Source organism: Quercus lobata, chromosome 11, assembly GCF_001633185.2.
Source record: "Quercus lobata isolate SW786 chromosome 11, ValleyOak3.0 Primary Assembly, whole genome shotgun sequence".
Taxonomy (NCBI): domain Eukaryota; kingdom Viridiplantae; phylum Streptophyta; class Magnoliopsida; order Fagales; family Fagaceae; genus Quercus; species Quercus lobata.
The window spans coordinates 10,776,500-10,801,732 of NC_044914.1; the positions used below are offsets into that span (position 1 = coordinate 10,776,500).

The 25,233-nt window shown below is 34.5% G+C and overlaps 1 protein-coding gene across 1 annotated transcript; it reads left to right on the forward strand.

The window, feature by feature from the left end:
- The first annotated feature begins 293 nt into the window (after nucleotides 1-293).
- LOC115969344 (probable purine permease 4) lies at nucleotides 294-1,959 on the forward strand. Its single transcript, XM_031088966.1, has one exon. It carries the CDS (start codon nucleotides 825-827, stop codon nucleotides 1,917-1,919), a length of 1,095 nt encoding a protein of 364 aa, XP_030944826.1. The 5' UTR covers nucleotides 294-824; the 3' UTR covers nucleotides 1,920-1,959.
- The last annotated feature ends 23,274 nt before the right edge of the window (nucleotides 1,960-25,233 follow it).

The following is a 25,233-nucleotide window of genomic DNA, read 5'->3' on the forward strand; positions in this document are numbered from 1 at the left end:
TTTAAGGTAAGTCTTCACGCTATATGTATAGATTTTGTTAATCATATTTGAAGAGCATAAGTTAAAGTGTATTTTATATTTTTTTAGAGAATTTCAATCTATGGTGTCCGTTTTTTATAATAGTTCTTTATCATCAAACTAAGACATCAATCAGTTTTTGATATAGGTGGAGATTAAATCTCAGATCTCTTATATAATTTTATATATCTTTAGAAAATAAAGTCAAACGGTATATAAATATTAAAACAAATCAATTAAATTTATGTGTATTTTCAAAAGTATGCATTAATGATTACATCTCAAAACTATTTATTATTAATTTTCCATTTGCAGTCTTATTACACTCTTTAAGAAGTTGAAATATATGGGGATTGAGAGGTTGAAGTATATGGGATTGAGGGTGATGATTGAAGCATTCAAATTTTATAATCATTGGACCCTTCTCTTTCAAGCCTTAAGCCAATTAAATCAACCTAGCTCCTACATGCCGAAAGCTTTGTTAGATCCCAGTTTCTTTTTTAAATTTTTTGATAGACCCCACTACTTCCATACCATCCAATGTAAAACCTCATTCACTACTTAAGTAGAGCAAACAACTTCACTAACATCATATCAGACTTAAAAGGCATCACTCATCGTCAGAGATTCTCCTAGATTGATATCAATCTCTTTAAATGGAGACCTCAGCACAAGGCCCACAATAGCAAATTCTCTCAAAAACCTTTACCAACAACACCCTCACCACTCCCTCAAGTCTCAACAACAACAGCAAGAAGTTTGAGGCCAAACAAGAAGAGCAACAAGATTCATTATCACTGGCAGTCATGATGAACAATTCGAACCAACAGCATATTGAAGACCACAAATCCAAGACAAACAAGAACTATCTTCTCCTTTTGGTGGTGAACTATGTGTGCCTTTTTTTGGGTTCAACCTCTTCAACTTTGCTCTCAAAGTTCTATTTCAATCACAAAGGCTCAAGCAGGTGGGTGTCTACATGGGTTCAAACTGGTGGCTTTCCTCTCCTTATCATTCCCATTTACCTCCCTTATTTCCTTAAATGCACAGATAGAAAACCCTTTACTCACTTCACTAAAAGGCTCTTAATCTTATCAGTTTTCGTAGGCATCATGTTAGGCATAAACAACCTTCTTTACTCATGGGGAAATTCCTATTTGCCAGTATCAACCTCATCACTCTTATTGTCTTCTCAGTTGGTTTTCAATCTCATACTCTCAGTTTTGATTGTCAAGCAAAAAGTCACATTCTCAAACCTCAATTGTGTGATTCTCTTAACCCTGAGTTCTGTGCTCTTAGCCTTGTCTTCTAGCAATGACAAACCAACCAATATATCTCGTGCCAAATATTTCATAGGCTTTTTTTGTACAATAGGTGCTGGATTGTTATTTGCCCTCTATCTTCCTGTCATGGAGAAGATTTACAAGAAGGTTTATTGCTACCAAATGGTGATGGAAATGCAACTACTGATGCAAGTGGTAGCCACAGCATTGGCTTGTATGGGGATGGCATTTGATGGTGGATTTTCAGAAATGATGAAAGAAAGCCAAGAATTGTTTGATAAGGGACCTACTTGGTACTGGGTCACAGTTTTTTCCAATGTAATCACTTGGCAACTATGCTTTATGGGCACAGCAGGAATGGTGTTCTTGACCTCTTCTTTAACAGGAGGGATTTGCATGACAGCCTTGATGGCCATCAACGTTTTGGGAGGGGTATTGGTGTATAAGGATGAGTTTGGTGGTGTGAAAGTGGTGTCCACTGCACTTTGTTGTTGGGGGTTTTGTTCCTATGTGTATGGTTTGTACGTTAAGATGAAGGAAGAAGGAAAGGAAAAGAAAGAGGTGGAGAAAAGTAATCATGTAAGAGAGATGGTTCATATGGTCAATGATATTCCTTGATAATGATAATAATGTAGAATGAAAATCATCTTGTGGTAAATGAGAGCTTTGATAATAATATATTGTAGAATGAAAATCCTATGTTTTACTCTTAATGTTTTATTTTATATATTTTTTAATTGCAACTTATCACACATTTAATTTTTTCTTATAAAATAACTAAAGTTAAAATGAAAATAAATCAGATGTATAACTTTTTTTTAAAGATTGTTTCAATCTATGAGCTCTTGATAATTGCTCTTTATTGTTAGAGTAGGATACTAATTGATTTTTTGGTATAGATGAGATTTAAACTCATATTTCTTATTTGATGATATGAGATTTTATCAGATGAGTTAACTGAAATTCGTATATGCATAACATGACGTAAATGGTGGGCTCGTGTAGGTGGTGAAATCTAATCATACATTAACAAATATGCAAATTGTGTTAAAATGTGTGTAAGAATGCGTCCATAGAAGAAAAAATTGAATACTACAGGTGAAATAAAGAATTTTTTTTTTCTCAATAATTTATGATTTTATCGGAGACAAAAGGTCAATATTCAAGTATATCATTGTATGACACCATGACTAATGGAGTACTTCCAGTCTGCGGATTTGAAAGTTCTAAATTATTACCATGATCGGTAAACCTCTTTTTCATTATAATTATCATTATCATCTTCGTCCTTATTGAGTTTAATAAAATGAGTGAAAGAAAGAAATTAGACACCCACAAGCATAAAGGTGGAGATTTTTTTGAAGTTGACTTTATACAAAACTCCAATTTAGTCTCAAAAGTTGGATAAAAATTAAAAAACAAAAAGTCTTAACTACAGCCACAGGATCTCTAAAATCTTTAAACTAAATTCAATTTAGTAAAAGTAAAATATTAAAAAAAATGGAACACTTTGCTTTTTTTTTTTTTTTGATGAACTGGAACTCTTTGCTTTTTAGATACAAATGATAAAATAAATTTCATAACATTTGAGATGGTAGGTACTGTAAATAATGGAATTTGTTGTGCATCTAGACTGCTTACAATTTAGATATAAATGTCAACCTGTATCAATAGGTAACGTTAAACTTGCCTACTAAATCTAGACTTTTATTCCACTTAGATTCGTAATTTGATTCCATATTCTGGAACCATTATAATAAGGTAGGGATTTGATATAATTAATCTTAATTTAGGAATAGCGTAATAATTTTTTGCCCACTATGCCTTGTTGTAGAGTTTTTGTTTTTGTTTTTGCCTACACTTTATTAGATACTTAGCTACCTACCACCAAAAAAAAAAAAAAAAAACTATTTTTTTGGAGGTTCAAAAGAGATAGCCTAGTGATAATGGTATCTCTTATGATGCTTCATATTTATGGTTCGAACCTTACCTCCTTTCTCCATACTATTTATCTTAAAACAAGTATTGTTTTATCATAAATTGATAAATTAAAGTTTAAAATATGTTTTAATAACCTCATCTCACTAATAATAACCATATGCAAAGCCAATACCTAACTAGGCTTGCAGATAATATGATTGTACACGTCTTCTTCTAGATTTGTGATGATAGTTGACACTTGACATATTTTTCTTTAATCCCATTCATGGTGGATTATATAAGGTAGATCCATCAGAACTTTTATGGGTTGCCAAATCATATCCAACTTTTACATGAACCTTCATTATAAAATTTGGAGATAAGAAATCAATTTAATCAAGCATTTGAAAAGTGAAAAGTTGAGCCTATTGTGTATATTTTTATGAGAAAAAAAAATTGTGTACATAGTAGTACATACCAAATATGCAATTGTATGCCATCATGTCCTCATTATTTAACACTAAAGTGATAACTATAATGGAAGGAGCACAATGGTTGAAAACATAGGATTCGTTAGAAAACGAAATCATTTAGTTTTATATGCAATATAAGCGTATAAGAAAAGTTCCTCTCAAAATGTGGAACTTCATATTACTAGGTAGAGAAGCTTTTATCATTGAGTTGTTATTAAAAAGAACAAATTAAAAGAAAAAGAGGATAATGTAAGGACCTATTAATGAACATATATATTGGTAAATGTAACACATTCTAGGACTGATATTGTCCATCTTAGTATGGAATAAATAACTTTATATTATATATTTATTGAAGAATATTGATTAATGTGCAAAGTAATATAGGCAATGAAAGGTCACTAATGATTAGATGGAAAAAATTTAGATATAGTAACTTAGGTGGTGTTTCTTAGGTTCCCCTCTTAAGATTCATTTATGTGGCTATTTAAATAAAAAATACACTAAGTTTCCATGAAAAAAAATCTATATGACAAAATCTTAAAAGAAGAATCTAAGGAACAACACCTATATATTGTACTTAAGTCTTGCTCTGATTAGATATATAGTAGTTTAATGCATAAACAAAGAAGAAAAGCACGTGAAATCACACAAAAATTAACAATTCATGGTGGGGGATGTGCTTTTTGATCACAAAACCGAAGCTTTGGTTTCTCTGCGTGCATGAAAATGAATTCTTGTTGGACAACTTGGCTTTCTAGGGGTTCCACTGGGTTCCACTTGCGATAAAACAAATGTTCAATACTACAAGTTATGACAATCTCCCCCATACTAAGAAACAGTATTTCACTGTGTCAGACTAAAGCAATGGTTTAAAAATATATGTGCTTGAAAGAAATTAAACAAATCATTCATAATCTGTTTCCATTTGCCTTTTTCTAATAAAAAGAATCACAAGAACCAATGTAGTTGTTCCACTCTGCGGCCATTTTTTTGTCAATCTTTTTGTGATTTCCCTAGAGAAAAAGATAAGCGAGCTGTCATGATTTCCTTCAAAACATAAATAGTACAAAGAAAAACCATAAAATATTTTAGATATGAAAGAAAGCAAGTAGCTTGTCGTCTATCGTGCAAAGAAAGGTTTTTCTTTATGCACATTTTGTTTTCTACTTTCCTTGCTCGTAGTTCTTTTTCAAATTGAATTAGCCCAAATTAATTAACGATAATGTAGCTTTACAACATGGTGTGTCCTTATCCTTGTCTCTCTAATGCTTCTTAAGCGATTATAAACTCAATTGATAGGCCACTTTGGTTGTTATAAGGATTTAGATCCCTTTTATGGTGGATCACACTATAGAGATAACAACTACAAATAGATATATATATCATAGGCCAAAGGACAAACAAAATATTGCAGGGTGTGGAAAGATATATTTCAATGAAAAATACAAGAAGAAGAAAAAAAAAAAAAGCAACTTCCAAATTAAGGGGACTTTTAACTCCTTTTCATCTTTGTAGATTGCAGTTTTGTAGTTGGCTTGATGTTGAACATAAAATGGGATCTTAGTCTTAGAGATGCTGTAAAAAAAATATTGGTTTAAGTAGTTCACAACTCAAATGTTTAAAATTCTCACCTAATCCTTTTTTTTTAATAAAAAAAATCATTAAATTTCTTTAAGCTCGTAATTCCAAAATTGAGCTAGGAATTAGAGACAAATTTGGTGACACTAACTCAAAGTTGTTAGGATCTTAGTGTTGGCAAATTCTGTGCCAAATTTTTATGTATTTTCATGCTATTATTTTTAAAGCATTTTGTACTGGGTTACATTGTATTTGATTGAAAGATGAAAGTGAAAGTGCTTTCATAGGAATCTCGGTTGAGCAAGTTTGGTATGACACGCGAATTATCAAGCAAGAGACAGCTTTTAAAATTTTATTACCAGCAATCTTGTTGGATTCTTGCCTAATTATTAATCAAGCGAGATTGCAAACTTGAGAGAATTTAGTTTCTCTCGTTCTCTATTGACTATTTTATCCATCCAATTAACCCTCTCATATAGTTATCTAATCCCACAAAATACAACACCCAATTCTTAGATTGAAGAGCTAAGAGCTACCCATTTTCTTTAGGAGAAAAATATTTCTTTAGAGCCTGTAATTTGGTGTCGAAGCATGTTAAATTCTTTAAAGCCTCCAATTACATATTAGCAAGTATTACATTATTGTTATCATTATAACTGGGTGGGGGGAGGGGGAGGATCGGGAAAAAAAAAAAAAAGAGAAAAGAAGAAGAAGAAGAAGAAGAAGAAGGGAGAGAGATTATAATGACATCCTAATTAAGGTTTTTAACTGAATTACAGATAAGATTGAATCTTTTTTGTTTTCTTTAATAGCTGACAATTAATTATTTCTCATAGGGTGTCTGTTTCTTTGCTCTAGGCCTAATCTTTACACTTAGATCCTAGTACACAAAGCTACACTTCTTTAGCTTTATAAATTATATTAATTTTTCTTTTAAACCCAAACCAATGAACTCTTTGGGCTTTAGCTATTATATTAGACATATTAGAAGGGAATGGGGACACCGTTGTCCGCCATTGTATCCACTTTTAATAATGAACAAATACTAGAAGCCAATGATGATAAAAAGGTCAACCAAAGCAAACTTGTCCATTTTATTAATTTTAGCAATTATGCGCATGCAAAGTGATGTGTGCACATTAATAGTATTCCAAAATTTTTACTTAAAATTAACTATATATGTACACCATGAAAAGCAAGATACATAATTAATTATTTTAAACAAAGAGGGAGAGATAGAGAGAGAGAGAAGGATGTGAATATTGTACTTTGCAAGAGTTCAAAAGATTATTGTTAATAAGTACTTTAATAAGTTGATGATGACAATAATTAAAAGGAGAGTGGGATGGGGTAAATTAACTAGCAATTACTATAGAATTAGCAAATAGTTTTTTTTTCGAGAGAATAATTAGCAAATAGTTAAATCTGATTATATGAGCACTCTAAAATATCTTATGAATTATGGCGCTTAATCCTTGTTCTGATGATAACAGACAAAAACCACAGGAACCTCACCTATGAGCTAGGATTGATGTATGTATGATTCCAAGAGATCAACCTACCTACCCTCTTCTCATTATTCTTCTTTAATATTTTTCTCTTTTAATTAATGTAAAATATTCCATTATAGTACGCTTCCAAGCAATGATTAACTATTATTCTCAGGGAAAAAAATAAAAATAAAAAAAAAACTATTATTAGTTGCATCTTGCATATGAGAAAAAACCAAAGGAAGAAACAGTCCTCAAATAATGAGTCAAAATCAGCTGAGCTTGAGGTCGATTTTGAGTTTAAAATTTCATTTTATTATTATTATGTTAAATAGATTTCATTTTTGAACTTGACTTGCAAAAGTCTTAACGTGCTCAGGTCTTGGGTTTAATTAAATAAACAACTTCAAGTTTGTCATCGAGTTAAATGCAACTTGATCAAGCTTGACTTCTAAAGTCTAAGAATGATATTTTCTACTCCCATATATGTTTGTCAAATTAATGTAACAATTAATCTAATTGAGTATTTTTTTCGAATTATCAAGTTTTCAAAGCCTATATATTTCTTCTTTTGTGACTAGACAACTTGTTTTTTTTACAACAAGAACAATTGAATGGTAAAATTAAAAGGATAAGAACTTAGGAGTCAACACCAAACACTAACTCTAGTCAATATCAAAAGCTTAATTATTTCTAAAAGTATAATAGTTTGCTTATATAAGAAACCTAGTTTTAATTGGTGCAGTAAAAAATCCTAATTGCCTTACTACAAAAATAATGTTGCTTCCAAATGTTAAAAAACTATTATAACCTAAAACATAAAAAATACAATATATGGACTTGCAAAAATAAATAATAGTAAATTAAAATAAACGTCTATCTTCCATATCAAGATCCATCAACGAAGATCTGGGGTTTTGATCATATGGGATGATGATATTCGAAAGCTACTATAACTGAGCTCAGCTGACACTGGTAATGAATTCCAAATTCAGACATTATTATTGCGTAGTAGTAGAGCTCATTATTACTTTACTGCATGTGTGTTGTGTCCTAACTCCTAGCTAAGTTCAGCATAAAGAGTACTTACGTACTTAAAACATGTATGGAGTGGATGCATGAACAAAGAAAAAGATGGATCAGAGTTTGCACTTTGCAGTAAAGCTCAGCAGAACCAATTCCTCCAACAAAAGCCCCAGACCTCAAATTACTTCTTTATGAGTCTGTGGTTCCCATGGTGCATGATTTTGAGGGGGTGGTTAGGACGAACCCTTGTCAGATATTCTATGAATACTAGCTACCTAGCTCTTTCTAGTCTTCTCTAGAAAGGTTTGCTTTTTCACACCAGAACTTGGGAATGGCCTATCTTTGAAAAAAGTTTTATGATTCTCAAGCTGGTGAAACGACACTGGGAATTATTCTTTTTTATATTTTGTGCTATTTTTTTGGGTAAGACAAAGGTATTAGAATAAGAATTCGAACACAATATTTTTCATTTGATATATGGTTCGTTGTGATTGATTTATAATAAGAGTCTATTTGGATATCTCTTATTGCTGAAAATTGAAAACACTATAACAAAATAATTTTTAAATGTGTAAATAGTGCCGTGTGACCCAAAAATGCATGGGTATGCACATTTTGTTGAGTTTGGTAGTCTCATGAACAGTGCAGTGGGACCCAAAAAACAGCCAAATGCAACAGAAACTGGTAGCAAAAGTGTGCACTGTAGCCGTGGTGTAAACGCAGACACAAACGTGAGGCAGATAAACGCAATCCAAACGCTCACTAAATATGCTGTCGAAGATAAATAAGTTTGATATTACTCTAACTGGAATAAGTGTCCGTTTGTTTCAGTTTTTAGAAGCTAAAACGTGCTTTTTGAAACCAAAAATATAAAATGTGCGTTTGGTAAGTTTTTAAAAGTTTTTTTTCCTAAAAAACTCCATTTTCATTTGTGAAGGAAAAGCTCAAATCGCGAAAGTAGCAAGGTGCTCCATTGCAAAAAAATGCTAAAGCGTGTTTTATGTTATCGTTGGAAGTTGCACAAATTTCCCAAATTGCCCACTAGTTTTTCTTAAAATCCAATTTTATCCCTTTGTTTATAACACAATTTTACAAAGGAACCCAATAATGAAATCAGAACCAAAAAAAAAAAAAAAAACCCTGATCTAACCCATTTCTACTGCAGTTGGCAATGGGGAAGAGATCAAGCAGCGGTGGGAAGAAAGACAGGCGATGGTGAAGGCAAAGCAGATCAACAGACGATGGAGGCGATCTTCGTTTGATGAGAATCAAATGGTGTAGTTGTGTGTGACCTTTAAGTTTGTGTGTTTTGATGGGATAGAGGGAAAGAAACTTGCAGACGAAGTGGTAAGAGAAAATGGAGAAAGGAAGAAAGAAAAAAAAAAAAAAAAAAAAGAAAGAGGAAGAAAGAGAGCTTTGTGGAATGTTCTAGAGTTTGGAGGAAGTGGTAGGAAAAAAAGAGGAAAGAAGGAAAAAAGAAAAAAGTAAGGGTACGTGTGTGGAGGAGAAAAAAAGAGGGGGAAAAAAGAAGAAGGAAAAAAGAAGGAAATATGGATGAAAAAAAAAAGGAAATAAGGGAAAAATAAAATAAAGAATAAGAAATTAAAATTGAGAAATGCTATCACAATATTTTCACAATAAATCTTAAGTGGTAGGTTATTATTAGCTAATATTGGTAAGAAAAAAATAATTTTTTAAGAAAGATAAAAAAATAATTTTAATAGTACATTCAAATTAAAATTAGTATCAATTTATCATAAATGATTTTTTTTGTAAAAGTGTTGTAAAAATATTATGAATGTAGCTTTTAGAAATGAATGAAGAAAAATTGATTTAAGTATAAAATAAACTCTTTTATATATTTATTGTTCTTTTTGGTAATTACCACTCAAACCACCATTTTTATAAGTGCTAGCCAAACACTCAATTTTTTCAAAAAACACTTTTTAACAGCTTTTACCAAACACTTAACTTTTTCAAAAAGTCCAGTTTTATATCGCACTTTTTAAAACCTCTACTTTTTCAAAAAGCACAATATCAAAAAACTGAACCAAATTCACCCTAAATCATGTACAAGTGTGAAAAATACTGTAAAAAAAAAAAATTACATTCCTAACATTACTCGATATATTAAATGGAATCTGTACCATATATATGTTGAAGTGGAAGGAGCTCTTGTGCCTTGAAAGAAGGTGTCAAGGAGAGTAGTACCATACTACCTTGAAGGATTTTAGGTACTTTTTGCTGAAAGTACTGTAAATAAAGGTAAAAGTTAGTTGAAATAGTATAGTGGGACTCATGAATAGTATCAAAAAGTACAGTGGGACCCATGAATAGTAGCAAAAATAAATTATATAGTAAAATAAGCTACCTTTTTAATTTAGAGTCAAACGCACACTTTAGAAAAGTGGCTATTAACAATAACATAACCCAACTACTATCACTGAGTTAAGTGAGTTGGTACATTCCTAAATCATAATTTATAAGGTCTTGGGGTAGAGGGGAGAGGGGGTTGGAGTTGATGAAGTCGCAATATATAGTATATTGCCTATGGTACACAATAAGGAAATAAACATTTAAATCATTCAGTGACGGTTCTAGGAATTTTTTCTAGGGGGGTCATTAAGAAACTTAAATAAAACAAAATTTTAATTAAGAAAAAAGAACTTGAATACATTGAGTTATATAAAATAAATAATAATAAAAACACACACACACACACACAAATACATGAAATTTTACAATTTCCTTTTACGAGTTTTCATATTTTGAAATCACCTCATGATAGTTTATTATTAGTTTTCATTAGCTATTGTCAATGTAAGTATGATCATTTTATTTTGTTAAGTTTGTATAATGTTTTTGTTTTTATGAAATTGTGGTTATATATTTGTCATTTTTTCATTAAAATATTTTAAACTAAATGAAAAAACTCAACTCCACTTGCACTATATAATTATTAATTCACATAACCACACTCATCCATACATAAATAATACACAAAATTGTTGTTTGATTGTAGGATAAACTGATATGTGACCAGGGTGTGCAAGATTTAAAACATGATTTAAATTAGTAAAGCAATATATATATATGTATGTATATAATTTGTTAGGGGGTTCATTTGAACCCCCTGAAATGTATGTGCAACCGCTCCTGAAATCATTAAATTGAAAATTGAGAGTTTATTGTACATTTTTTTCACTATGTTAATAGGGTAGTTATTAAGCTATTCTTTCTCTTTCCTCTCCCCTTTTCCAATTTCCATTGGTCCGATTATATAGCAAATAAACTCATAAGACATTTTATAGACTTTTAACTTTTGTGATAATAATAATAATAATAAAGGAATTCAAGTGAGACAATCCATATATACTTCCATAGTCCCTTTGAGTCCATGTTAAGTATAAAACATATTGGATTCATTAAAAGTGAATTGGGCCATGACCAGCTTGCAGGCTAATTGCCATACCTATACAGATGTCAAAAGTGTAGCCTATGGTTGGGCTGATTTTTCTAAGAAAGGGTCCTGAATATTTGAAGGAAACACTCGAAAAGTTTGAATGGGCCAAGAATAAAGCTAGTACGCTAAATGGGCTACGGTAAGTGTGGGCCTAGTGCTTGCTTAGGTGTTTGGGGTTTGTCTGGTGCCATGGTCTACAATAAAAGTATGGTGCCATGATAATACAAATCTCCGCAACTTTTGCTACAACTTCACTATTTACAACCCATCATATGACAAATTATGGTAAAAGTTGTAAGATTGTTGTGGTAGTAGACTTTTTGGAGGAAGAAAAGAAAGAGAAAAATTGAGGGAACGTTTGGTTTTGTAGTTTTGTGTTTTCATAACTAGTTTTCTAGTGCTTTGAAATTTGTTCTCAAATCTTGTTATCTAGTGATCCCCATCCTAAAAATCTTCTTGGCACTTGTTTGTTATTTCAAAGTTAATAAATCATATTAAGAAAGTTTTAAGTTTTTAACATTACTTTTATGAGAAATATAAAAAATTGTTAGAAAAATTAATTGCTTTATAATTTTCTCATAAAATGTTTCTAAAAATAATTTATAAACTAATACTCTTAGGGCATTCATTAACATTTCCATTATTATATTTTGCCCAATTCTTCTTCACTTGAAAAAACTACGACCAAAAAAAAAAAAAATTATCGACACATCATCAACCACCACCTCCACCACCGTCAAACCAACAACAATCTCCTAGCACCATTACCAACACTACAGCAAGAGCTACTATTTACGAGGGCACAATCTAGTTCCTCCACCTACCCTGACTAAGGTACCATTTGGTATGGGTGTTTCAAAACTGTTGTTTGTTGTTTAAATGCCCAAACACGTGGGCTCCACACTAAGTTTTGTGTTTGGTAAGGTGTGTTGTTGAAGTGGTGTTTGAATTATGTTGTCCCAAATATGTTACCATTTGGTTGAAATACATTGGCCCCACCTGAAGTGACTACACCTCAACGTCTCTTCTCTCCCACACCATCTGTCATTTGAGTCTCTACCCTCTCCATCCTTCCTAAAGCTCACTTCTCTTCTCCCTTTTGCACAACGGCAATCACATCACCATAGAGTAGCTAACCCTTTATTAACCCTTCATTAATCCCACCCACCCCTCTTATCCCTCATTACTCATCCCCAACGGCCGCTTGAAACATATCATAAATCCGAAATCAAAGTTACCAAACACTAAATTCAACAAAATTAATCCCAAATCCGTACGACCTTATTCATCTCCTCAACCATTGTATTTACTTAGCCAGTCCAGCCATGACTTAATCACTATTTTGGGTAAGAATTTTTTTAAACAAGTATCAGACTTTATCTCAAATCAAATTAAGTTCCCTTGCACAGCTCATCTACCATTACCACAGTATATTATGGCGTACACAAACACAGCGTCTTCCTCCTCAGCCTTTCTGCCATATTCATCCTCCTCCAACACAATTCCTTCATATACGGTAAGTGTTTAATTTTTCTGTTCAATTAAATGTTGAATTTTGCTGTTGCATTTGTTCTTAGTTGCTGTTGAACAATCCTTCACCCACGGTATTCATATTTGTTCACAATTGTTGTTGATTTTTGCTCTTGATTTTAGACACGATTTTCCTCCATGCCCATCTAACTGAAGCTAAGTATGGTTTGGAAAATGGGCTTTTTGAAGCACAATAGGGTTTAGGAAAATGGGCTTTCCGGAAATCATTTATAAAGGCCTAAAGTGTATATTTGATTTCATATAAATCATTTATAATTGTGAATTTTGTTTTCTTTCCCCATGCCGTATGTAACTTGTCTTCACTGCAATATGTTATATATACCTATAATAACTTGTTTGAGTTAATTGCTAAATGTGTTGCTCTAACTGTTCTGAACTTAATACATAACGTTACAACATGTTTGGTAGAGTTTTTCTGTGCAAAGGACCATTTTCCTATTCTGCAGTTACTGGTATTGGTGAGGGTTAGGTTCAAGTCTGAGAAATCATAAAAGTAATTTAGGAAATCAGAAACCTTGAATTTACTAGGAGTTTATGTACACTCTATGTTGCCTACTATCCATGTTAGTGGATATTTTTTGGTTAAGTGTGTATCTTTTATTAAATGGCTGCATCAACCGACGCTGAGGATTGGAAGTTATGGCCTCCTCCCATTGAGAAGCACTTCATAGATGTTTTGGTTGAAGAAGAAGCCAAAGGGAACATGCCTAGTGGGGAATTTAGAAAAGGGGTTTGGACAATTGTCCAAAACGAGTTCAATCAACGAGCAGGAAAAACCTATCACAAAGATCAATTACGCCAGAAATATCAAAGGTTAAAGCAAAGACACCGACTTTTTTCCCAACTAATCGGTCGAACCAAAATGGGATGAGATTTTGTCACTAACACGGTCACAGGTAGTAACGAGGCTTGGGCACAGGCAGCGGCGGTGAGTGTTATAGGTTTACTTTATAATTTTCATGCCGTTGATTCATAGTATTCATATAAATAAATATCACATGTGAATAATCCCATATATACCACATGTTGATAGGCCAACCCTAGGTGCAAAGAATTTCGTAAAAAGGGGCTAGATCAGTATGACCTGTTAGGACAATTGTTCAACGCAAGCACTACAAGTGGATTTCTACAAATTTCCTCCACCCAACCAGCCCCTAACAGCGATGAAAAGCGAGAATTGGATGCTGCTTTCCTAACTCATGGAGTACATGTCAATGTTGAACTCGATAGTGGAGACGATGTGGAGGAGCTGCCCACCCCAGTTGCAGGGCAAGGTAGCAAGTGTGCTAGAAAGCAGCCATCTCACTTAGAGGCCTTGGCAGAGAAGAAGAGGAAAGAAGGGTCCATTGAATATATGACCGATGCTATCATGAAGTTCATGGACATGTCAATGAAAAGGCGTAGTAATAAGGATATAGATAGTCGAAAGGAAACTGTTGAATTTGCGTCGGTGGGTGATAGGTTCTCAATGGACAAGGTCATCGCAATTCTTAACAGTATTGAAAATGTAGACGATTACACCACGTTCAAGGTTCTTAATGAACTCCATAAGTTCGATAGTAAGGCCGTTATCATCATGCTGAGGTCGGATGGAAGAAGGGTCTGGATGGATTTAGTTAGTAGTTTAATGTAGGGGACTTGGTTAAGGAAAGGGGGCGAGTTTGGCTTGCTTTTTGGGGTTGCAGCTACTGTTTCTGTTATTATGTAATATGATGCTAATTATCACTAGAACTATTTTTTGTTGTATTGTTTGTATGGTTTAGTGGGGTCACATTCTAGTTTGCCAAGGAACAATGATCTTACTATATGTGAACTTATTGTTAATGATGGTAGTACATTCTAGTTTGTTAAGGAACCATTTATATTTATTGTTAAAAATTAGGCGAAAAACACATTTTGGTCCCTACATTTTCAGCCGATTTCTGTTTTAGTCCCTAAGTTTTTTTTTTTACCGCTTTTAGTCCCTCTTCTGAAAAACGCTTCCATTTTAGTCCCTGCCGTTACATCAGAAACAGATGTTGCAGACGTGGCAAACGACAAAGTTAAATAATAATAAACTAATGTCTACGTGGCCTAAATTAATAATAAAAAATATTTTTTAATGCCACATCAGCATCTAAATTAAAAAAATTAATTTATTAATTTTAACTAAATAAAAAAAATTAAAAATAGAATTAAAAACTAAAAATCTTATGAATTGAGATCTAAGTGTGCCTTGAACAAGAACAACAAGAACACAAACCCAGATCCAAGAACACAAACCCAGAAATTATTTAAAAAAAAAAAAAAAACTAATCAAAGCCAGAAATTTCAATCTCAAAGCCAACCCACAACCACCAAAATAAAACCCACAACAACCCAGGCCAAGAAAATCAACCCACAGCCACAAACCCACTAATCACTATTTCCCCACTCTCTACAATGAAACACTTACAAGAACAGCTATTAATTTGCCATCAGGACTCCACACAGCCTGCAAATTCTCTCCCTCCTGTTGCAGCGAATCCGAACTCCTCTTGTACTTCCCCAATCTCACTTTGTGCTAAAAACACAAATCCCAAAACCAACCAAAAAACCATTAAAACAGTTAAAACCCAACAAAACACAGCATACCCACATAAAAAAAAACCCACACCCAGAAAAACCCAGTTGGCAAAAACTCAAATACACACAAACCCACATACATTTCCACACAAATATACCAAAAAAAAAAATGGTACCTGGAACGAGCTCCATAGCTCTATATGAGAAGGGGACACGACCAACAAGAGACGATTGATGACTTTAAGGTATACGATTTGTTAGGAAGAGGGGTAGAGACCTTGTTCCAGTGGGATCACCTGAGGCCATCCATATGACATATACATCTTTCTTCTTGGGTTTGGGTTATCGTGATTTGGAATGGGATCTGAGAAAGTTGAGTTAAATAGTGATTAGTGGGTTTGTGGCTGTGGGTTGATTTTCTTGGCCTGGGTTGTTGTGGGTTTTATTTTGGTGGTTGTGGGTTGGCTTTGAGATTGGAATTTCTGGCTTTGATTAGTTTTTTTTTTTTTTTATAAATAATTTCTGGGTTTGTGTTCTTAGATCTGGGTTTGTGTTCTTGTTGTTCTTGTTTAAGGCACACTTAGATCTCAATTCATAAGATTTTTAGTTTTTAATTCTGTTTTTAATTTTTTTTATTTAGTTAAAATTAATAAATTAATTTTTTTAATTTAGATGCTGACGTGGCATTAAAAAATATTTTTTATTATTAATTTAGGCCACGTGGACAACTTTGTCGTTTGCCACGTCTGCAATATCCGTTTCTGATGTAACGGCAGGGACAAAAATGGAAGTGTTTTTCAGGAGAGGGACTAAAAGCGGTAAAAAAAAAACTTAGGGACTAAAACGAAGATCGGCTGAAAATGTAGGGACCAAAATGTGTTTTTCGCCTAAAAACTACTGTTGTGCTGATGTTGTTTGTATATTGTTAATAATGACAGTACATTCTGGTCTGTTAAGGAACCATGTTATTTTTATTGTTAAAAATTACAGTTGTGCTGAGTTTTTTGTATAAACTTTTTGTTAATGATTATTCCACCATTCTGGTTTGTTAAGGAACCATTATTTTTGTTGTTAATAACTACTGTTGTGCTGATGTTGTTTGTATAAACATTATGTTGTCTTTGCTATAAAGACATTATGTTGTCTTTACCAATGGATATTATTTGTATAAACATTATGCTGTCTTTGCTGTCTTTGTTGCAAAGTTGTATAAACATTACTCTTCAATTTTCATAATTATGCTATCTTTGCTACAAAGTTTTGACAGATAAAGTGAGAGTACGTAAAGCCATTTCCTTCCTCCCTTCCCATTCTAAGGTATATTCTTATTGACATGTTCTGTATCTTTCATAGTCATTCCTAATTGACATGCTCTGTATGTATGAAGTGACATGCTCTGTGGCATAGGTTAATTGTTTTTCCCTTGTAGCATAAAGAGTAGTATATACTATGTATAGAGTTAGCATTTATATAAATATGTTTACATACAATACAAACATTTACATGAACGACCACAAATTGAGGAAATCATATTCAAGAATATTTCAAAGATGAATCCTTTGAGACATGGTGCTGTTGATTGAGACATGGTGACTGAAGTTTTTCAGATTTGTATGCATGATTGATTTATTTGTAGTAATAGCTTATCTAATTTTTGTTGAAAATTTTTTATTGAAAGTGTGCTAAATTATACTTGTACCTTGAAAAGGTGAAAAAAAAAAAAAAAGAGTAAAATTTTAAAAAACGGTAAGTAAAATCTAAAAGTTAAAAGTTAAAGCTTAAACCTGATGTCAAACTCAAGTTTAATAAAAAAAAGTGATTTAAAACCCATCAAAATAAGAAAAGTGATAGAATCCCAACAAAAAATATATATATATATATATATATATTGCTATCATATGGTATATTTTTCCCTTCACACAAAAACCTTAAGACATTTTAACGAATGTCTTAAAGGTATTAATTTAGAAAATATTTTTAGAAACGTTCTATGGAAAAATGAAAAATAACAATTTTTTTTTTATAGTTTTTTTTTAAATTTTTTTATTTCTCAAGAAAGTTGTATAAAAGCCATTTTAAAATAATTTATTAACAAATGCCTTAAGAGCGGTATTAACTAGATTTTTAAATTTTTTCAAGCATCTTTTTTATTTTATTTTTAAATGGTGTGAGGAATGAAATGAGGATATCTCATTCTTCTTCCAAATCCCTTCCCCAGATATCTCCAAAAACTCCACTAATGAATCTTTGTGTCTTGTTGTATTGTTTCTCACATAAGTTCAGTTAATACACGATTCCTTTAATAAACATTGGGCGTTAGTTATGACTTGGTGGGTTCTCAATGCCAGTTTTAAATCCTATATATGGTGTGTATATTTTTTGTAACCGTCAAGTCATTTTTTGGTTTGTTTTATAAGAGGGAAAGCTTATGTGAACTATTGTTATTTTGCCCGACTTTGGCTTGTTTTCTATTGAGTCTTTTAACTATAATTTGTTTTTAATCAAGTTTCAATCAATCTCATCACTAGCACAAAATCAAGATTTCAATATTTGATAACTTCGTGAAAGACCTTATTGACTCCTTCACTAAAGTTTTTCATACACACATATTTTGATAATATAAAATTGACAACAATCTTTCACTTAATCACATTTGAATCCGCCACTTAGAGCATTCACAGATCAAAATGCTAAAAAGCTATTTTTAGCAATACAAATAACAAAATGAATGTTGTATTGATGGTGCTAAAATATTCTTGTACTTGATCACTGTAAACTATTATGCTTCCAGAGAGAATGACATTAATTGTGGTTTTAAGGTATATATATATATATATATATATATATATATATATGAAAGTTCAAAAACGTGTACAATACACCTTTGAACGTTTAAACCCCCAAATTACAACTTAACCAATTCAAGCAATATGTCAAACAACTAGTGTGCGGAAACTTAACATATGCTATAATATGAAATTGGTTAAAAACTATCTAAGCCATAACAAAAATAAAACCACAGCAGATAATAAAAAGGTAAAGATAGAGAGGAAGGAAGATGCAAACACAAAGACAACACGCGATATGTTATCGAAGAGGAAACCGAAGCCCTCGGCGTAAAACCTCTCCACCGCCCTCCAAGCGGTAATCAATCCACTAGAAAATACAGTTGGGATACAAGGACAGCAATAGACCCTCCAAGCCTAATCTACCCAGTGCACCTAAGCCCTCCAAGCTTCTTGCTCCAACGAGGTTGCGCCGAACCTTTTTCTTTTCTAGCTTCCCAGATTCCGCTACTAGACCGTAGCATCAACCAATGAAGATTGGTTCCTTCCTAACTGCTTCCCAGAAACCCAAACAACTGTCTCACAGTGATGATGATGGTGAGAACCAGGTTTGGTATAATGCCTCTCAAGGATTTGACAATGGAGAGGAAGAGAGTTGAGGAATTTGAAGAGACTCTAAGGTAGAGATTGTGGGTGAAACAATCTGGTTTTTCTTTAGGGTTTCTCTCTCAAAATTCTCTCTGGAAGCTCTCTTTCAATCGTGGGTAAAAGGGGTATTTATACTGGAGTGGGAGAGGAATGTGAAACGTCAGGTTTTACAAAAACAGGGGTGGCTCTCTTGACCTCGCGGCTTGACTAAGTCGCGAGATCCAGTCGCGAGTTAACCGTATGGCCAGTTGTCCTGTTTTGTCCTGTAGTGCTCCAGCTAGCATGACTGTTCATCTTCCAGCATGCTTGGCACGTGTGCTGCTTCTGGCGGCTTGCAGCCGCGAGTCACCCGCGAGTCCCAGCCGCGAGTCTCTGTTTTCTTGCACACTCTTGAGCAAACTTCACTCTATCACACTCACTACCCTTACAACAAACCCACCTAAATACAGGGTTACTAAATGCTGAATTACAAGCAAATTTGGTACGGAATAAAGCCAATTAGATGGTTGAATAAATTCAACCTTACAATCTCCCCCTTTGGCTATTCCGTGACAAAACCCTAAAACAGACTCTAGACTTACCATGTGAGTTGGGAACAGTTGATCAAAACTCACTCACACCTAACTCTAGAAAAGCACTTGAATCATGAAACATAATACTCCTGAAACACAACAATACACCATGATCATTGTAAGCAGAAAATTATAAATGCATATGAAACAGGCAATATGTGATCAAGCAAAGATGGAGTTAAGAAACAAACCATGGCTTGATCAACCAAGTGAACACCACAAGGTAGTGATCACAGTGCTCATTCACACTTGGAATGAACACAAGGACACACAAGTTAACAAGCACAAGGCAAGACACTTGTATGTACAACACTCAACCAATGCATAACACACAAGGTATATGCATCTAGGAACAATCCTACAAGGGCACAAGAGTGACAGTACATAAACCAAAATGCAGAACATTTAGATTAAAGTACTGATTTCAACATAGCATTAAGGCTGCATTAAGCAAGGTACATACCATAAAGCCTACAAACTATGCATAAAACATAAACCCTAAAAGCTTACAATAGCACATGGGTACAAATACATTATATTGAATAAAAACTTAAATAATATAAACTAAAAGTGCATAAAAGTTCTCCCCTTCAAAGTGATGAGAAGTTGTGATGCACTTGGAACATATATACTTGTAACCTGAAACACTTGCACAAAACACATTAGACCCTCAAGGTAAAGCAAGTAATAAAAGGACAAGTATAATGTAACAAGCAAATTGCGATCAAGTAAACATGATGTAAAACATATGAGCAACTTGATCAAACACCAAAACAGTCATATAGAAATGACTACAATGAACACATAGCAAAGCAATTGATCATCCGAACATGCATTCAATGAAGCACAATAGCATAAGGAAGTATGCATGTCCAAAGCACAAACATGATGCAATGAGAACAACAAAGCATAATTCAAAGCCCCATAAAGCCAACAAGAAAACAAACATAACAAAGTTTTCTAGTTAAAACAATGTCTTCTCCCCCTTGGTATATGCATCTCTACTATGGAAAATCTCTCCCCCTACAAATGTGCACGAGAAATAGAATTTCTCCCCCTAAGGATGTGCACAAGAGTCATAACAAGAGTCATATAGAAATGACAAAACACTCCGGAATACTCTCTAGAGTATACTCTCCCCCTTTTTGTCAGGAATAGACAAATGGTCAATGAGAAAAGAGGGCAAGAGAAGAAGGTATGAACAATGCTAATGATGCATGAGGGGTGCAAGATGAATGAGAAAATGAAACTCAAACCCATTTCTAAATCACAAACATAGGCGAAAAATCAAAGGGAAAAGCACAAAATCAAGTAGAAAAGAGTGCAAAACTGAAAACCCATACCTGTGACTTGAAGATTTTGAGCTACAAGTATGCAACAATGGAGATTGGAGATGGGAGCACGGAGTGTTTGGGAGGGAGATAGTTTAGAGGGAAGACTGAAAAAGGTTTAAAAACTGCTCCTGTTTCTGCCAAACATGCGATTTTCGCGACTTGATTAAGTCGCCACACAGTCGCCAGCTCAAGCCGCCAAAACACACAAGAACAAAAATTTGAAAAATTTTTCTGAGTGTTTTTCGCGACTGGAAGATCTACCCGCGAGTGAGTCGCGAGCTGAGCCGCGAAAATCTCTGAGTGAACCTCGCGACTGGACCTTCCACTCGCGAACAAGTCGCCAAATATGACCAGCGAAGATGCGACTGAGTCTCGCGACTTGACATGCCCGCGACTGAGCCGCCAAAACAGGGCAAAACAGGATTTTTGAAATTTTCAGATTTTTCAACCAAAATACTTTCCAAAAACACCTAAAACACTCAAAAATCTTTTTGTGCTTGAATTAACAAAGATTGAACATGTGAAAACACATTTCATCAAGTACAATCACACAAATGAATATGGCATTTATTGAGCATAAACTTGTGTGTTGTGTGTGGATATCAACAATGAGATAGTCTTTAGTCTAATGTGAAATTTCAATGACCAATTCAACCAAGACATACACAATTAGCACTAGATCATGTGACCCATCTCAATTATAGAAATATGTATATATGACCTCCCATACAACTTGATAACATTAACGTGGAGCTTATCATTTGACTCCACTTTCACTCATAACATTTGATCTTTCTGATCTTTTGAGGCAATCATCTCTCATTTTGAGAGTGATATATGACATTTCACTTTAAAGAACAGGCCTTTGGCCTTTTTGAATAAACATTTTCTTTAATATAAAGTCGCTTACCCTTTTTCCTAGTCAAATACTAGAATGTGCGACAAGTTTTTGCAGCTCAATATCTCTTTTCATTTGGAGATTTACATTTGGCGAGCTCTTTTTAGCAAAACAAAAATAAAGAGTGGGAAGATATATAGACACAAGTCTATGCAAGTCTCAAGATCAACATAACGATTCACTAATCATTCATGACAAGTTTGAAAATCTATTTACAACAATCACATAGATTTCAAGATTTTTCCCACAGTGATATAAGTGCATGAAAACAAGCAATGCTCGAAAATGCAAAAAGCCATTAGCACAAAGGTACAAGGCAAAACAAGTTTTGAGACAAAACTCAACAAAATCAATCAAGCTTTTTGATTTTCTAATTTTTATGTGTTTTTTTTTTTTTTTGGATTTTTGACACAACAAAAAGATTGATAAGACAAAATTAAAGATATTCACAAGTAGACAAGCAAACAACCAACATCAAAAACAGCAAGCAAACCAAACAAACATTGTCACAAAGCATAGGAAATATTAATGCATGGACATGTTGTAATACTTATGCATGAGTACCATTTTTCACCCACACGTCACTTGCGTTTGGGGTGATTTCCATATAGGATTGAGTACGGGAGTTAGGGCTTTCAAACCTTCGTGAGAAGCTTTCCAAGCAATTGGTGAATGCACCAATCATCTTCATCACGTTCATCATTCCGGGATCTCCATTTTGATCTCTAGATTGATCTCCTACCCAAATTCTCCTATCATTTCTGAGTTCTCCTGATCTTTGAGGAGTTGCACTGTTCTTTGCTCTCAGCTTTTGGCAATTTGGTCGAGTATGCCCTTGAAGTCCGCAATAATGGCACACATAGGTTCCTCTAGGACCTCTTTGTGGTCGTGGACGTGACTTGGCACGAGATTCAGACCTGCCCACAGACTGATTACGGGGATTTAACATCCGTTGGTTCACCACATTCTTCTTCTCCTCCACCTCGAGCTTCTCACCAGTAAGGTTAGCTACAACTGGACCTTTGGCCTTTACAAACTTCACTTCTTTAGTGACATTTCCAGATGAACTACTTCCTCCGGTATATCCCAATCCGGATTTGTCTGAAAAGCTCTTTTGAGATGAGATAAGATCATCTAGCTTCTTGGTGGTGACCCTCTCTACTTTAGCATTTGCTTGCACAACCTCACTCTCAAGAAATCTTACTTTTGTGTAAGTTTCGGACAACTCACCATTCAGAGTTTCTATCTCACATTTGGCCTCCCTATATCGGATTAGGAGACTTTTGTAGTCCTCCTCAGCCTTCTTCATTTTTCTCACGGTAGCCTTGGCCACCCTTGTGTATTCCCCGGATTTCTCCAAGAGTGAGTTATAATTCTCCTGAAGATTTGCTGTGCTTCCATCTTCTTCAGCATCCGATTCTTCAACAATTCCTAGTGATTCATCATCACTATGTTCTCCAAGGTCTCGCACAAGCAGATTCAGCTCATCTGAAGACTCAACATGAGCAATAGTCATAAAAGCCGAATAGTTCCCCTCTCCATCACAGCTCTCTTCAGATTCTGAGTCAGACGAATTCGAGTCACTCAAGGTCGTGGCATACACTTTACCTTTCGATTTCAAATAATTCGGACATTCCTTCTTAAAGTGTCCATGCCCGTTACATTCGAAACAAGTGACACCTTGTGTAGGTTGGGATTCTTTTCCATCTTTCCTTTTGAATTCCCTTTTCTCCCTTCCAGAACTTTGGAATTTTCTTTTATCATCAAATTTGCCATTATTTTTGAATTTCAAAAACTTTTTGAAATTTTTGACAAGGTATGCAACATCTTTGTCAACCACATCTTCTCCCGATGAGTCTTGATCTTCCACCTTCTCATTAATGGTCTTTAGAGCAAGAGATTTACTCTTCCGTTGATTGGGCAGCGACATCTCATAAGTCTGCAGAGAACCAACCAGCTCCTGTACTTTGATGTCATCAAGGTCCTTGCTCTCTTCAATTGCTGTCACTTTAGCACGAAAACTTTCCGGCAATGATCGAAGGATCTTCCTTACAATCTTTGAGTCCTCCGTTTTCTCCCCCAAGTTGAACTTGCTGACAACCACTTCATTTAACTTCCCATAGAAAGAGTCAAAAGACTCATCCTCACTCATTTTGAGCTCCTCAAACCGAGTGGTCAACATTTGTAACTTGGTGTCTTTCACTTTCTTCGTGCCTTCATAGGTAGTTTCCAAAATCTCCCATGCTTCTTTGGCCACGGTAATATGAGAAATCCTGTGAAATTCATCTGGAGACACACCACAGAAAATAGCATTGAGTGCTTTACTGTTAGCATTAGATGCAGCAAGTGCTGCCTTATCCCATGTGGATTTGGGTTCCTCTGGTTTGGTCCAACCAATCTCAACAGCATCCCAAACGGATTCATCAATAGAACACAAAAAAGCTCTCATTCGAACCTTCCAAAAAGCATAATTACTACCATCAAAATATGGAGGTGCATTTAGGGATTGAGACCTATCCATCTCAAAAGGGAGTCAAGGATCACACAATGGTAATGAAACCAATATCAGTGTACCCGCTCTGATACCAAATGAAAGTTCAAAAACGTGTAAAAATACCTTTAAACGTTTAGACCCCCAAAATACAACTTAATCAATTCAAGCAATATGTCAAACAATTAGTGTGCGGAAACTTAACATATGCTATCATACGAAATTGATTTAATACTATCTAAGCCATAACAGATTAAAATCCACAGCAGATAAATAAAAGGCAAAGATAGAGAGGAAGGAAGATGCAAACACAAAGACAACACGCGATGTGTTATCGAAGAGGAAACCGAAGCCCTCGGCGTAAAACCTCTCCGCCGCCCTCCAAGCGGTAATCAATCCACTAGAAAATACAGTTGGGATACAAGGACAGCAATAGACCCTCCAAGCCTAATCTACCCAGTGCACCTAAGCCCTCCAAGTTTCTTGCTCCAACGAGGTTGCGCCGAACCTTTTTCTTTTCTAGCTTCCCAGATTCCGCTACTAGACCGTAGCATCAACCAATGAAGATTGATTCCTTCCTAACTGCTTCCCAGAAACCCAAACAACTGTCTCACAGTGATGATGATGGTGAGAACCAGGTTTGGTATAATGCCTCTCAAGGATTTGACAATGGAGAGGAAGAGAGTTGAGGAATTTGAAGAGACTCTAAGGTAGAGATTGTGGGTGAAACAATCTGGTTTTTCTTTAGGGTTTCTCTCTCAAAATTCTCTCTGGAAGCTCTCTTTCAATCGTGGGTAATAGGGGTATTTATACTGGAGTGGAGAGGAATGTGAAACGTCAGGTTTTTACAAAACAGGGGTGGCTCGCGGCTTGACCTCGCGGCTTGACTAAGTCGCGAGATCCAGTCGCGAGATAACCGTATGGCCAGTTGTCCTGTTTTGTCCTGTAGTGCTCCAGCTAGCATGACTGTTCATCTTCCAGCATGCTTGGCACGTGTGCTGCTTCTGGCGGCTTGCAGCCGCGAGTCACCCGCGAGTCCCAGCCGCGAGTCTCTGTTTTCTTGCACACTCTTGAGCAAACTTCACTCTATCTCACTCACTACCCTTACAACAAACCCACCTAAATACAGGGTTACTAAATGCTGAATTACAAGTA